The sequence below is a fragment of the Chiloscyllium plagiosum genome, unplaced genomic scaffold (genome assembly GCF_037043375.1).
Source record: "Chiloscyllium plagiosum isolate Xiang-an unplaced genomic scaffold, Cpla_swu_hap1 HiC_scaffold_6, whole genome shotgun sequence".
NCBI lineage: Eukaryota > Metazoa > Chordata > Chondrichthyes > Orectolobiformes > Hemiscylliidae > Chiloscyllium > Chiloscyllium plagiosum.
The window spans coordinates 123,429,682-123,444,564 of record NW_028270144.1 but is presented as its reverse complement, the minus strand read 5'-3'; the positions used below and the strand labels follow the sequence as shown (position 1 = coordinate 123,444,564).

Here is a 14,883-nt window from a genome sequence, read left to right as displayed (position 1 = left end):
TTCAACTCTGGTACTCCAGCATCTGTAGTCCTCACTTTCTCCGACCTGAAGTCCCTGTAGACGACACTAATTACATTACCTTTATCTCCACACCTGGTCACTTGCTCGAAGAATTTAAATTTGTGAAACATAATCTGTTTTTAATTTGAAAACAGAAAATGCTGGAAATCACAGACGAGGCATTTTACGACATTCTAGACTTCATTTGAATTCAACGCCTTCAGATTGTGAACTCACGTCCATTTCTTCCCTTTTTTTTAGCTTTAGTTTTGGAGTCGAAAAGTGTGGCACTGGAAAAGCACAGCCGGTCAGGCAGCATCCGAGGAGCAGGAGAGTTGAGGAATATCGATTCTCCTGCTCCTCGGATGCTGCCTGACCAGCTGTGCTTTTCCAGCACCACACTTTTCGACTCTGACTCTTGAGTATCTGCAGTCCTCACTTTCTCCTTTGAGCTTTACTTGTTACATTCTCTGTCAGCATGTCCTCTCTCCCCTTCCCCCACCCCAGTGGGACTGTCTGTCCTTCCCAGTCTGGCAGTAAGACACACCATTGTTCTGCCATTCTCACATTCCAATCACTTAATCTGCTCTTTCATTACCCTTTCTCCCGCAGCACTCCACTCCCTCACTATGGCATAAATCCTGCCCCCTCCACACTTGTCAGCTCTGATGAAAAGTCGAGGTAAAAAACAATGACTGCAGATGCTGGAAACCAGATCTTGGATTAGTGGTGCTGGAAGAGCACAGCAGTTCAGGCAGCATCCAAGGAGCAGCGAAATCGACGTTTCGGGCAAAAGCTCTTCATCAGGACATCTAGTCTCGAAATATTAGCTTGCTCTCTCTCTATGATGCTGCCTGACCCGCTGTGATCTCCAGCATTGTTTTGTTTTCAGTACAGATTCCAGAATCTGTGGTACTTTACTTTTTCTCCTTGTTTCTTTGTCTGTTTCTCAGGAGATGAACACACCTTGTAACCAATTCTTGTTCTCATTACAGATGTGAACTGCTTGGGCTTGCTGTGTCTTTTCAGAGTATTGAGTATAGGAGTTGGGAGGTCATGTTGCGGCTGTACAGGACATTGGTTAGGCCACTATTGGAATATTATGTGCAATTCTGGTCCCCTTCCTATCGGAAGGATGTTGTGAAACCTGAAAGGATTCAGGAAAGATTTACAAGGCTGTTGCCAGGGTTGGAAGATTTGAGCTACAGGGAGAGGCTGAACAGGCTGGGGCTGTTTTCCCTGGAGAGTCAGAGGCTGAGGAGTGCCCTCATAGAGGTTTATAAAATCAAGAGGGACATGGATAGGATAAATAGACAAAGTCTTTTCCCTGGGGTGGGGGAGTCCAGAACTAGAGGGCACAGGTTTATGTGAGAGGGGAAAGACGTAAAAGAGACCTACGGGGCAATGTTTTCATGCAGCAGATGGTGCGTGTATGGAATGAGCTGCCAGAGGAAGTGGCAGAGGCTGATACAATTCCAATATTTAAAAGGCATCTGGATGAGTATACGAACAGGAAGGATTGAGAGGGATATGGGCCAAATGCTGGAAAATGGGACTGGATTAATTTAGGATATCTAGTCGATATGGACAATTTGGACCGAACGGTCTGTTTCCAGGCTGTACATCTCTATGACCCTATGACTCTAATTCCCTGTTTTGTTCTTGTACATGTGTTTCCATGGCACAGGGAGAACTGTTGGTTCTGGGGTTTAATGAAGATTAACAAGTTACTGATGATGGCTAATTGACAATAGACTTAGTCTCTGTTGACTGGCATGATTGTTACAGCTAGCCTAGTGATGCTTAATTGTCGAAGGACAATTGACTGAGGAAATTACCTGGTTGAAATGATCATTTGGGAATTGTGATTACAGAAATGACTTAAATGCAGGAGAAGTAAATTAAATACCTTTCAGTCTCATTGCTGCATGCAATGCAGTGGTCGTGTCCCTATCATTGAGCCAGAACTTCTCACTACTGCAGAGGTGTGTCGTACCATCTCTGAACCAGAAAGGTTGTTTCGAAAATAGTGTTTATTACTGATTACAAATGCTGCCTGTATTGCTTTCTGAAGTCCATCTTTTGGACGTAACACTAGCTGATCAGCCGTATGTCATAGTCATAGAGACGGGGTGATGGATTCTCAGGGGAACGTAGCACAAACAGCCACGTTTCTGGTATTGAGACTGGCTCTAATGCAACGAGGGGTACGTTGGCTTCCAAGAGATCAATCATGTTAGGGGATTCAGTAGTCCAAGGTACAGACAAGACATTTCTGTGGCCAGCAGAGAAAAAGCAGAATGGTGTGTTGCTTCCCTGGTGCCAGGATCAAGGATGTCTCAGAGAGGGTGCAGAATGTTCTCACGGGGGAGAGGGGCCAGCAGGAGGTCACTGTCCACATTGGAACCAACAACACAGGAAGGGAAAAGGTTGTGATTATGAAGGGAGATTACAGAGAGTTAGGCAGAAATTGAAAAAGGAGGTCCTCAAGGGTCGTAATATCTGGATTACTCCCAGTGCTAAGAGCTAGTGAGGGCAGGAATAGGAGGATAGAGCAGATGAATGCATGGCTGAGGAGCTGATGTATGGGAGAAGGATTCACATTTTTGGATCATTGGAATCTCTTTTGGGGTAGAAGTGACCTGTACAAGAAGGACGGATTGCACCTAAATTGGAAGGGGACTAATTTACTGGCAGGGAAATTTGCTAGAACTGCTTGGGAGGATTTAAACTAGTAAGGTGGGGGGTGGGGGGCTGGGACCCAGGGAGATAGTGAGGAAAGAGATCGATCTGAGACGGGTACAGCTGAGAACAGAAGTGGGTCAAACAGTCAGGGCAGGCAGGGACAAGGTAGGACTAATAAATTAAACTGCATTTATTTCAATGCAAGAGGCCGAACAGGGAAGGCAGATGAACTCAGGGCATGGTTAGGAACATGGGACTGGGATATCATAGCAATTACAGAAACATGGCTCAGGGATGGGCAGGACTGGCAGCTGAATGTTCCAGGATACAAATGCTACAGGAAGGATAGAAAGGGAGGCAAGAGAGGAGGGGGAGTGGCATTCTTGATAAGGGATAGCATTATAGCTGTGCTGAGGGAGGATATTCCCGGAAATACATCAGGGAAGTTATTTGGGTGGAACTGAGAAATAAGAAAGGGATGATCAGCTTATTGGGATTGTATTATAGACTCCCCAATAGTCAGAGGGAAATTGAGAAACAAACTTGTAAGGAGATCTCAGCTATCTGTAAGAATAATAGTGTGGTTATGATAGGGGATTTTAACTTTCCAAACATCGACTGGGACTGCCATAGTGTTAAAGGTTTAGATGGAGAGGAATTTCTTAAGTGTGTACAAGACAATTTTCTGATTCAGTATGTGGATGTACCTACTTGAGAAAGTGCAAAACTTGACCTACTCTTGGGAAATAAGGCAGAGCAGGTGACTGAGGTGTCAGTTGGGGCCAGCGACTATAATTCTATTCATTTTAAAATAGTGATGGAAAAGGATAGACCAGATCTAAAAGTTGAAGTCCTAAATTGGAGAAAGGCCAATTTTGACGGTATTAGGCAAGACCTTTGAAAGCTGATTGGAGGCAGATGTTTGCAGGTAAAGGGACGGCTGGAAAATGGGAAGCCTTCAGAAATGAGATAACAAGAATCCAGAGAAAGTATATTCCTGTCAGGGTGAAAGAGAAGGCTGGTAGGTATAGGGAATGCTGGATGTTTGGTAAAGAAAAAGAAGGAAGCATATGTCAGGTACAGACAGGATAGATCGAGTGAATCCTTAGAAGAGTATAAAGGATGTAGGAGTATACTTAAGAGGGAAATCAGGAGGGCAAAACGGGGACATGGGATAGCGTTGGCAAATACAATTAAAGTGAATCCAAAGGGTTTTTACAAATATATTAAGGACAAAAGGGTAACTAGGGAGAGAATAGGGCCCCTCAAAGATCAGCAAGGCAGCCTTTGTGTGGAGCCACAGAAAATCGGGGGAAATACTAAATGAATGGTGACATCTTGCAAAATGTCCAGATTACAGAGGAGGAAGTGCTGGATGTCTTGAAACAGTTAAAAGTGGATAAATCCCCAGGATCTGATCAGGTGTACCCAAGAACTCTGTGGGAAGCTAGAGAAGTGATTGCTGGGACTCTTGCTGAGATATTTGTATCATCGATAGTCACAGGTGAGGTGCCAGAAGACTGTTTAAATGTTGTAATTGTACCAGCCTCCACCACTTCCTCTGGCAGCTCATTTTATGAGTTTTTTGAAGAAGTAACAAAGAAGATTGATGAGGGCAGAGCAGTAGATGTAATCTATATGGACTTCAGTAAGGCGTTCGACAAGGTTCCCCATGGGAGACTGATTAGCAAGGTTAGATCTCACAGAATACAGGGAGAACTAGTCATTTGGATACAGAACTGGCTCAAAGGTAGAAGACAGAGGGTGGTGGTGGAGGGTTGTTTTTCAGACTGGAGGCCGGTGACCAGTGGAGTGCTACAAGGATCGGTGCTGGGCCCTCTACTTTTTGTCATTTACATAAATGATTTGGATGCGAGAATAAGAGATAAAGTTAGTAAGTTTGCAGATGACACCAAAATTGGAGGTGTAGTGGCTAGGCCACTGTTGGAATATTGCGTGCAGTTCTGGACTCCTTCCTATCGGAAAGATGTTGTGAAACTTACAAGGATGTTGCCAGGGTTGGAGGGTCTGATCTACAGGGAGAGGCTGAACAGGCTGGGGCTGTTTTCCCTGGAGCGTCAGAGGCTGAGGAGTGACCATATAGAGGTTTACAAAATTATGAGGGGCATGAATAGGATAAATAGGATAAATGGGGTCAGGGAGTCCAGAACTAGAGGGCATAGGTTTAGGGTGAGAGGGGAAGGATATAAAAGAGACAAAGGGGCACCTTTTTCACGCAGAGGGTGGTACGTGTATGGAATGAGCTGCCAGAGGATGTGGTGGAGGCTGGTACAATTGCAACATTTAAGAGGCATTTGGATGGGTATATGAATAGGAAGGGTTTGGAGGGATATGGGCCGGGTGCTGGCAGGTGGGACGAGATTGGGTTGGGATATCCAGTCGGCATGGACAGGTTGGACCGAAGGGTGTGTTCCCGTGCTGTACATCTCTTTGACTCTATGTACAACATGGAAACAGACTGTTAAGTCAAACTCATCCATGCTAACCAGATATCCTAACCTAATCTAGTCCAATTTGCCAGTACATGGCCCATATCCCTCTGAAGCCTTGCTATTCAAATACCCATCCAGATGCCTTTTAAATGTTGTAACTGTACCAGCCTCCACCACTTCCTCTGGCAGCTCATTCCATACACGCACCACCCTCTGCACGAAAACGTTGCCTCTGTGGTCTCTTTTAAACCTTTTCCCTCTCATCCTAAACCTATGCCCTCTGGTTCTGGACTCCCCCAACACAGGCGGGAGTCTCTTCGTTCTATCCATGCCCCTCAGGATTTTATAAACCTCCAGAAGGTTACCCCTCAGCCTGCAATGCTCCAGGGAAAACAGCCTCAGCCTATTCAGCCTCTCCCTGTAGCTCAAACCCTCCAACCTTGGCAACATTCCTGTAAATCTTTTCTGAGCCCTTTCAAGTGTCACAACATCCTTCCTGTAGAATCGCATACAATATTCCAAAAGTGGCCTAACCAATGTCCTGTACAGCCACAACATGGCAGCAAAAATACAGATTGTAAGAAATAGGAGCAGGAGTCGGCCATTTGGCCCATCAAGCCTGCTCTCCCATTCAATATATTCATAACTACTTCTTGTTTGCCCTCTGTTGCATTTACTCTCGTTGACCAAAGTGTTGTCTAACGCAGCCTTCAATGTAATCAATGACAGCCTCCATAGCTACCTCTCAGAAAGAAGAGATTCCTCCTCCTTCTTTCTGTTTCAAATGGATCATCATTTATCTTTAATTGGTGCCCCCAGTTCCAGATTTTCTCACAAGAAGGAAGCATGCTCTTTATATCCTTATTTTCAAGCTCCCTCCGACTCTTATATCTACCAATAAGATCATCTGTGAAATAACTCCACAGAGACCACTATCCCAACACCAAGTCACCCTTTATTTATGCACACATAGTACTTGACACTGGTCCAGTTAGCACAGAGCTGGCTCCTAGAGTGAGGAGAACCCCTGACACTCCTGTTTATATCTGTCAGGCAGGACTCCCCGATGGATTTTTAGATTTAGATGTTATTGTCATATGTACTCAAGTACAGAATACAGTGAAAAGAGTTTCATGACTCCGCACATGGTGCGATTTTAGATTCCATGGTACCGAGGTCAAAAAAGAACTTAGGTACAAAGCACTGAGAGAAATGAGAGTTAAAAACTGAAGCATTGCTTCATTGAATAGTAGAAAAATAAATAAAAGGGAATAGTTTACCTTTAAAGTCTTTTGTTGTTTAAGCTTGGGACAGAAAGGAATAAATTAAAAGTTCATCGATCTTTGATGAGTCCTCCGCTTATCTCAGTGTACTGTCTATTCTCGACAGTGTTTGAGGTTAACAGCCCCAATCAGGGAACTCATATTCTAGAAGGCTACCTGGCTGACCTCGTGACAATCCCTACATCCCCCTCCTTCCAAACCTTCAGTGACTATAAGGTCAGTCTTTCCTCATCAGGCATGTTCCTTCATGCTGGGAACACACCTGGTGAAATTGTTCAGAATCCCTTCCACTACCAGTGCATTCCTTGCTGGGTAAGGAAACGGCAAATATGCCCTTGGGTCACCAAGACAAGAGTTACAAGTCACTGAGGAATGCCGTGTAATCTTAACGAATTAAGATGCTAAGATGTAGACTCTCCTCACACACTCGCTTCAGGTGGTGTTTTATTTTCTCTCTCTTTAACCCCCACAGGAAATCTGTAACAGCCCTCACCTCTTTGTGGATGGGATGAGTGCCCATGACCTGAACCAGGGCCAGTTGGGTAACTGCTGGTTTGTCGCTGCTTGTTCCTGCTTAGCCTCCAGAGATGCTTTGTGGCAGAAGGTAGGTGGGCTTTAAAATCTCCTCGGGCCTCATAGATACAACAGCAATGATGGTGAAACAAGCTCAACCCACCACCCTTCCTGTACTGCAGCATCCTTCTCGTGGGCTTCCACCTCTACAAATGAAGATTAAATGGCAGAATGTAGAAACTGAGCTGAAAAGAATGGACACTTTTTGTTTTAAAGGACTAAGGAAGGTCATGAGCATAGGGTCATAGAGATGTACAGCATGGAAACAGACCCTTCGACACAACCCGTCCATGCCGACCAGAAATCCCAACCCAATCTAATCCCACCTGCTAGCACCTGGCCCATATCCCTCCAAACCCTTCCTATTCATATACCCATCCAAATGCCTCTTAAATGTTGCAATTGTACCAGCCTCCACTACTTCCTCTTGCAGCTTATTCCATACACGTACCACCCTCTGTGTAAAAAGGTTGCCCTGTAGGTCTCTTTCCCCTCTCACCCTAAACCTATGCCCTCTAGTTTTGGACTCCCCGACCCAGGAAAAGACTTTGCCAATTTACCCTATCCATGCCCCTCATAATTTTATAAATCTCTATAAGGTCACCCCTCAGCCTCTGACGCTCCAGGGAAAACAGCCCCAGCCTGTTCAGCCTCTCCCTATAGCTCAAATCCTACAACCATGGCAACATTCTTGTAAATCTTTTCTGAAACCTTTCAAGTTTCACAACATCTTTCCGATAGGAAGGGGACCAGAATTGCATGAAATATTCCAACAGTGGCCTAACCAATGTCCTGTACAGCTGCAACATGACCTCCCAACTCCTGTACTCAATACTCTGACCAATAAAGGAAAGCATACCAAAGGCCTTCTTCACTATCCTATCTACCTGCAATTCCACTTTCAAGGAGCTATGAACCTGCACTCCAAGGTCTCTTTGTTCAGCAACACTCCCTAGGACCTTACCATTAAGTGTATAAGTCCTGCTAAGATTTGCTTTCCCAAAATGCAGCACCTCGCATTTATCTGAATTAAACTCCATCTGCCACTTCTCAGCCCATTGGCCCATCTGGTCCAGATCCTGTTGTAATCTGAGGTAACCCTCTTTGCTGTCCACTACACCTCCAATTTTGGTGTCACCTGTAAACTTATTAACTGTACCTCTTATGCTCACATCCAGTTCATTTATGTGAAATGACAAAATGTAGAGGACCCAGCATCGATTCTTCTGGCATTCCACTGGTCACAGGCCTCCAGTCTGAAAAACAACCCTCCACCACCACCAGTTTATATCACTATTTTAAAACTAATAGAATTATGGTCTCTGGCCCCAAAGTGCTCCCCCACTGACACCTCAGTCATCTACCCTGCCTTATTTTCCAAGAGTACGTCAAGTTTTGCATCTTCTCTAATAAATACATCCACATACTGAATCAGAATTTTTTTTCGTACACACTAACAAATTCCTCTCCATTTATACCCTTAACACTATGGCAGTCCCAGTCGATGTTTGGAAAGTTAAAATCCCCTATCATAACCACACTATTATTCTTACAGATAGCTGAGATCTCCTTATAAGTTTGTTTCTCAATTTCCCTCTGACTATTAGGGGGTCTATAATACAATCCCAATAAGGTAATTATCCCTTTCTTATTTCTCAGTTCCACCCAAATAACATCCCTGGTTGTATTTCCGGGAATATCCTCCCTCAGCACAGCTTGTAATGCTATCCCTTATCAAAAACGTCAATCCCCTCCCTCTTTTGCCTCCCTTTCGATCCATCCTGTAGCATTTGTATCCTGGAACATTAAGCTGCCATCCTGCCCATCTCTGAGCCATGTTTCTGTAATTGCTATGATATCCCAGTCCCATGTTCCTAACCATGCCCTGAGTTCATCTGCCTTCCCTGTTCGGCCCCTTGCATTGAAATAAATGCAGCTTAATTTCTTAGTCCTATCTTGTCCCTGCCTGCCCTGACTGTTTGACTCTTCTCAGCTGTACCCGTCTCAGATCGGTCTCTTTTCTCACTATCTCCCTGGGTCCCACCCCCTCACCTTACTAGTTTAAATCCTCCCGAGCAGTTCTAGCAAATTTCCCTGCCAGTATGTTAGTCCCCTTCCAATTTAGGTGCAAACCGTGTACAGGTCATTTCTACCCCAAAAGATATTCCAATGATCCAAAAATGTGAATCCTCCATCCCTACACCACCTCCTCATCCATGCATTCATCTGCTCTATCCTCCTATTCCTACTCTCATTAGCTCTTAGCACTGGGAGTAATCCAGATATTACTACCCTTGAGGACATCCTTTTTAAATTTCTGCCTAACTCTCTCTAATCTCCCTTCAGAATTTCAACCTCTTCCATTCCTATATCGTTGGTTCCAATGTAGACAATGACCTCTTTGCTGGCCCCTCTCCCCCGTGAGAACATTCTGCACCCTCTCTGAGACATCCTTGATCCTGGCACCAGGGAAGCAACACACCATTCTGCTTTTTCGCTGCTGGCCACAAAAACATCTGTCTGTACCTTGGACTAGATTGTCTGTGTGAAAAGCAACTATTTCACACAGAAACTGGCCCATATCTCTCTCAACCCATGTACCAGATGCCTTTTAAATGTTGTAATTGTACCCACTTCTACCACTTCCTCTGGCAGTTCATTCCATACAGCGTCTATGTGGAAAAGATATCCCTCAGGTCCCTTTTTAAATCTATCCCCTCTCTTCTGATTTATCCAACTGGACCCTCAACCTCCTCTGCTGTCAAAGCATAACAAGTGAGGCAGCATCCAAGGAGCTGGAAAATCGACGTTTCAGGCCTCCTGATGAAGGGCTTTTTCCTGAAACGTCGATTTTCCTGCTCGTCTGACACTGCCTGATCTGCTGGGCTTTTCCAGCACCACACTGTTGACTCTAATCTCCAGCATCTGCAGTCCTCACTTTCACCCCTCTTGCGGTCGCTTTCCAAACTTAAGTAACATTCATCTTTTCTAAACTTCATGCTAAAGCACATAAACATGCATTTACTGACATTATGTGGCACCTGCCAAGTCTTTTACCCATCTGCTTAACCTGTCTATATCCCTCTGCAAACTCTTTGTGTTATCCTCACTGCCTGCCTTCCCACATATGACTGCGCCGCCCACAAACTTGACTAAAATGGCTGGGTTCCCTTGCACTGAAGGGTTTGGCTGGACTGCCGGAGGGGGTGGTAGTGGCTAATCATCAATGGCCAGAGGTCTCCACAGTATAAGCGGGCACTGGTGGCACATGGCAAGAAGCAGGAACGGGAAGGGTTGGATGTCTTGGGATCCACTTGCATGGTTAGGGGGCAAAGCTTTGGGAAGAGCTGATCAACTAACTCCCCTTTTGTTGTCTCTCCCTGTGGGCCGCAGGTCATCCCGGACTGGAAAGAACAGGAATGGGCAGTGGACAGACCGAACAACTACGCTGGAATTTTCCACTTCCGCTTCTGGCGTTTCGGAGAGTGGATCGATGTTGTGATCGATGACCGACTGCCTACAGTCAATGGCCAGCTGATCTACTGTCACTCCAATTCCAAGAATGAGTTCTGGAGCGCGCTGGTGGAGAAAGCTTACGCCAAGTGAGTAACATCGAGACCGTGGACCAGAATCACACTGCATCACAGTGTGGAGTTAGAATCTTGCAGCGCAGTCAGAAGCCGTTCAGGTTATCATGTCGGTGATAGCTCTCTGGAGAACTATCCAATTAGTCCCTGCCACTCACATTCTGTCTTTTCAACACTAATTTGTACAATTCTCTTCTGAAAGTTCCTATTGAATATGCTTTCAATGCCCTTTCAGGCAGCGTGTTTCACATCAATACAACTCACCGTGTTTTTTTTTTAGATGCCTTGTTGTTGTTGTTGGTAGTTATGTTAAACCGGTGTTCTACAGTTAATGAACTTGCTGCCGAAAGAAACAATTTCTCTTTATTCACGCCTCATAACAGAACTCCTCTCTAATAACGTTAGCCAAAGAGGCAGATCGTTCAGTCCATTGTATCTGCTTCCCTTTCATGGAGTCATAACTAATCTGATTCTCTTCAACTCCATAATGACCCAGCCTTGTCAGCCCTCTGCAGTAAAGAATTCCACAGATTCATGACCCTCTGAGGGAAGAAATTCCTCTTCAATTCTGTCTTAAATGTACTCTGAGATGATACCCTCTGGTTCTAGATTCCCCCACAAGGGAAATAACCTCTCCATATCTACCCTGTCAAGCCCCCTAAAAAAATCTTCCATGTTTTAATAAGGTTGCCCGCTTTAAGAGGACACTCAAAACTTTAACTCTGCTTTCTTTCCACAGATGCTGCCAGACCTGCTGAGGTTTTCCAGCACTCTCTGTGTTTGTTTCAGATTTCCAGCATCCACTGTATCTTGCCTTAAATCTCCTCTTAACCTTTTCTATTTAGAGAGTACAAGCCCACAACTTGTCATTGAATGTGTTCATCCTTGGTCTCAGTTGAACAGACTAGTGGGTTTTGGTTTAGCAATGTTGAGTTCTGCAGGCATAGGACAGCACATAGCAGGAGGTGGCGGCCTAGTGGTATTATCACTGTGCTGTGAATCCAGAGACCCAGATGATGTTCTGTGGCCCTAGGGTTCAAATTCCCACCTTGGCAGATGGTGGAAATTGAATTCAGTTTAAAATAAAAAAATCTGGAATTAAGAGTCTAATGATGTTGATTGTTGGAAAAACCCATGTCCTTTAGGGAAGGAAACTGCCATCCTTACCTAGTCTAGCTGACATGTGACTACAGACCCACATCATTGTGGGGGGTGCTTAGCTGCCCTCTGAGTAATAAATGCTGCTGAGCCGGTGACACCCTCAGCTCATCTCATGAATGTATAAACCAATTCTACACCGAAATCCTACCCTCAATTTTGGGAAAGTTTGTGAAATACATAGTCAAACCCTTAAACCCTGAAAAAATACCTAATGGTGTTACTTTATTTTTCTGAAATTGAGATTTGATAAGTGGAGTCACATAGAAGTGAAGAACTGGAGCTTATAGTAGCCATTTCCATCCATACCAATTTCTGGCATAGAAACAGGTCCCCCTGGTAGTCTGTGCGAGGTTACAAAAGCAAGACTCCGAGGATGAAGCAAGGGTGTGGCCCAAGAATTGAGTGTTGAGGAAGGTACTTGATGAGGGAAAGGTGGAGAGGCAAGGGGTTTTTCAGAGTTGCTTGCTGAAGGCATGGCCACTGCCGTGATTGGGGTAGAAGGATGGGAAAGAGGCCTGGGGGAGTGCTTCAGTGGACAAAGAGCTGAAGCAGAGATGCAGCAGTGCTGTGGAGGCAGATAGGCTGCTCAGTGTCAAATAGACCCACTGAGGTTAGGAACAGACGGGATTAGTAACCGGGAAACTTACTGAAGAAGGATGTCTTGCCCTCTTGGTATGTGGTGAGCCTGTGGAATTCTCTGTGACAGAAAACATTTGAGGCCAAAGCATTGAATATTTTCAAGAAGGAATTAGACACAACCCTTAGGGATAAAGGGATCAAAGGGTGTGGGGACTGAGTTGGATGATCAGCCATGATCATATTGCATGGCGGAGCAGGCTCGAAGGGCCGAATGGCCTACTCCTATTTTCTATGTTTCTACATTTCTAAATCACACAACAACAGGCATCCCAAGTCGGCAAGGCAATAATGCCATGGGGAATACTATTGGTATTCCCTCTAATTTTTTTTTACTGCCATCCAAGGCCCATGCACCCCTGTAGTGGAAGTGGAGGTCAGTGCCATAATCAGTGCCCTGGTGCCAATCGCTGTGTATGGAACTTCAGAGCAGCTGTACGTGATGCAGTCTTGCAACGTGGAGGGAGTGTTTAACACTGCCCAGGGAAATGAGATTCAAAGAAATTCACAATGGTGACACCTACAACACAATGGTGGCTCAGAACTGGAGACAGAGCAATTTTTAAAATATATTTGAACAGCTGCTGAGGTTCATAGGAATAAACTTTGTTGAAACAATATAATTTGTTCATGGGAATGTGGGAATTGCTGGCAAAGTCAGCCTTTGTTGTTCAACTCTAATTGCCCCGGAACTGAGAGGTTTGCTTGGCCATTTCAGATGGTGGCTCAAAACTCAGTCACATTAGTTTGGGGTCTGGAGTCACATACATACCAGACTGGGTAAGGATGGCAGTTTCCTTCCCTGAAGGAAATTAGTGATTCAGAAGAAGTTTTATAACCATTAACTAAGATCTCATGGTCACTATCACTGAGTCTGGCTTTCTCTCTCCGATTTATTAACTTAATTTGAATCTTTCACTGTGATGCGATTTGCACCCATTTCCCCAAGAGCATTAGCCTGGGATTCTGGAATGTGAGAGAAAGTGAGGACTGCAGATACTGGAGATCAGAGTCGAGAGTATGGTGCCTGTGGTGTGAGGAATCTGATGAAGGGCTTTTGCCCAAAATGTGGATTCTCCTGCTCCTCGGATGCTGCCTGACCTGCTGTGCTTTTCCAGCACCACACTCTCGACTCTGGAGTATGAGTCCAGTCACCATGGGGACGCAAATTCCAAAGTGGAATGCCTTCCCATTTTCTTTTGTGCTTCTGATTTGTGCACCATTGTTGGAGTGTGGCCAGAGATGGGGTTTCGTGGCTGGGTGGTGTGAAGAGAGAAGGAGAAAGAGAGAGAGAGAGGGAAATGCTGCATAGCCTTCGACACCCTCATCCCATGAATGAATAAACCAATTCTACACCGAAATCCTACTCTGAACATTACTATTTTGGAATTGTGTAAGGGGACGTTTGTGAAATACATAATCAAGCCCCCTTAAACCCTAAAAAGACACACAGAATGGTGTTACTTTATCTTGCTAAAATTGAATTTTAATAAGTGGGGTCACACTGTGTGGTGCTTAGCTTAGTCACCTGTAATCCCGAGGGACTATGTAAGACAAAGCTGCTTAGGCAATCAACACAAGGAGATCTTGGAACTGGGGTAAGAGTAACTATGCTTAAAATTCAGAGCACTTTCCCTTCCCCTGAATGCACCAGTTCTGAGAGCTCAGTTCTTTTTTCTGTTTAAATTACAGTGAAGCAAAGCCAAATGGATTGAATTGAATCAACTTTATTGTCCCATATACTGGTATGAATGCAATGAAAAGTTTATAAGTCGCCACTTACAGCACCATCTTAGGTGCATAGACGCAGATTCTTGAATACAAATTCTTTGGGGAAAAAAAATTATTAAAAAAACTAAAGAAAACAAGTTTAGCACGACAGAAATTCAAAATCACAGCAATAGTTTAGAAAAATAAAAAAAAGTTCAGAATAACAGTGAACTTAATATATCAAAAAAGAGGAATTTTTAAAAATGGGCAGCATGGTGACACAGTGGTTAGCACTGCTGCCTCACAGCAGCAGAGACCCAGGTTCAATTCCTGCCTCAGGCGACTGTCTGTGTGGAGTTTGCACATTCTCCCCTGTGTCTGCGTGGGTTTCCTCTGGGTGCTCTGGTTTCCTCCCACAGTCCAAACATATGCAGGTTAGGTGAGTTGGCCATGCTAAATTGCCTGTAGTGTTAGCTGAAGGGGTAAATGTAGGGGAATGGGTCGGTGTGGATTTGTTGGGCCGAAGGGCCTGTTTCCACACTGTAAGTAATCCAATCTTAAAAAAAAGAGCATTTAAGACAAAGTCCACTGAAACCTTTTTCAGATCCCAAGGGACTGTGATTGATTTATTTATTGCTTATTTGCAAGAAATTATAGGATGACCTGAGAGATGAGAGCTATGGAAGGGACGTGCAGCGAGAAACTGCAGATGCTGCAGATCTGAAATACAATGTGCTGAAGAAAGTCAGCAGGTCTGGCAGCATCTGTGGAGAGAGAAAACAGAGCTCATGTTTC

General features: G+C 44.7%; 1 protein-coding gene across 1 annotated transcript in view; it reads left to right on the top strand.

Annotated features, from left to right (window-relative positions):
• Positions 1 to 14,883, top strand: part of capn5a (calpain 5a) — a 113,175-nt gene that overhangs the window by 72,188 nt on the left and 26,104 nt on the right. Inside the window, exons 3-4 of the mRNA XM_043692439.2 lie at positions 6,894 to 7,025; positions 10,388 to 10,596. Coding sequence (XP_043548374.1) covers positions 6,894 to 7,025; positions 10,388 to 10,596 — 341 coding nt within the window. The remainder of the gene's footprint in view (positions 1 to 6,893; positions 7,026 to 10,387; positions 10,597 to 14,883) is intronic.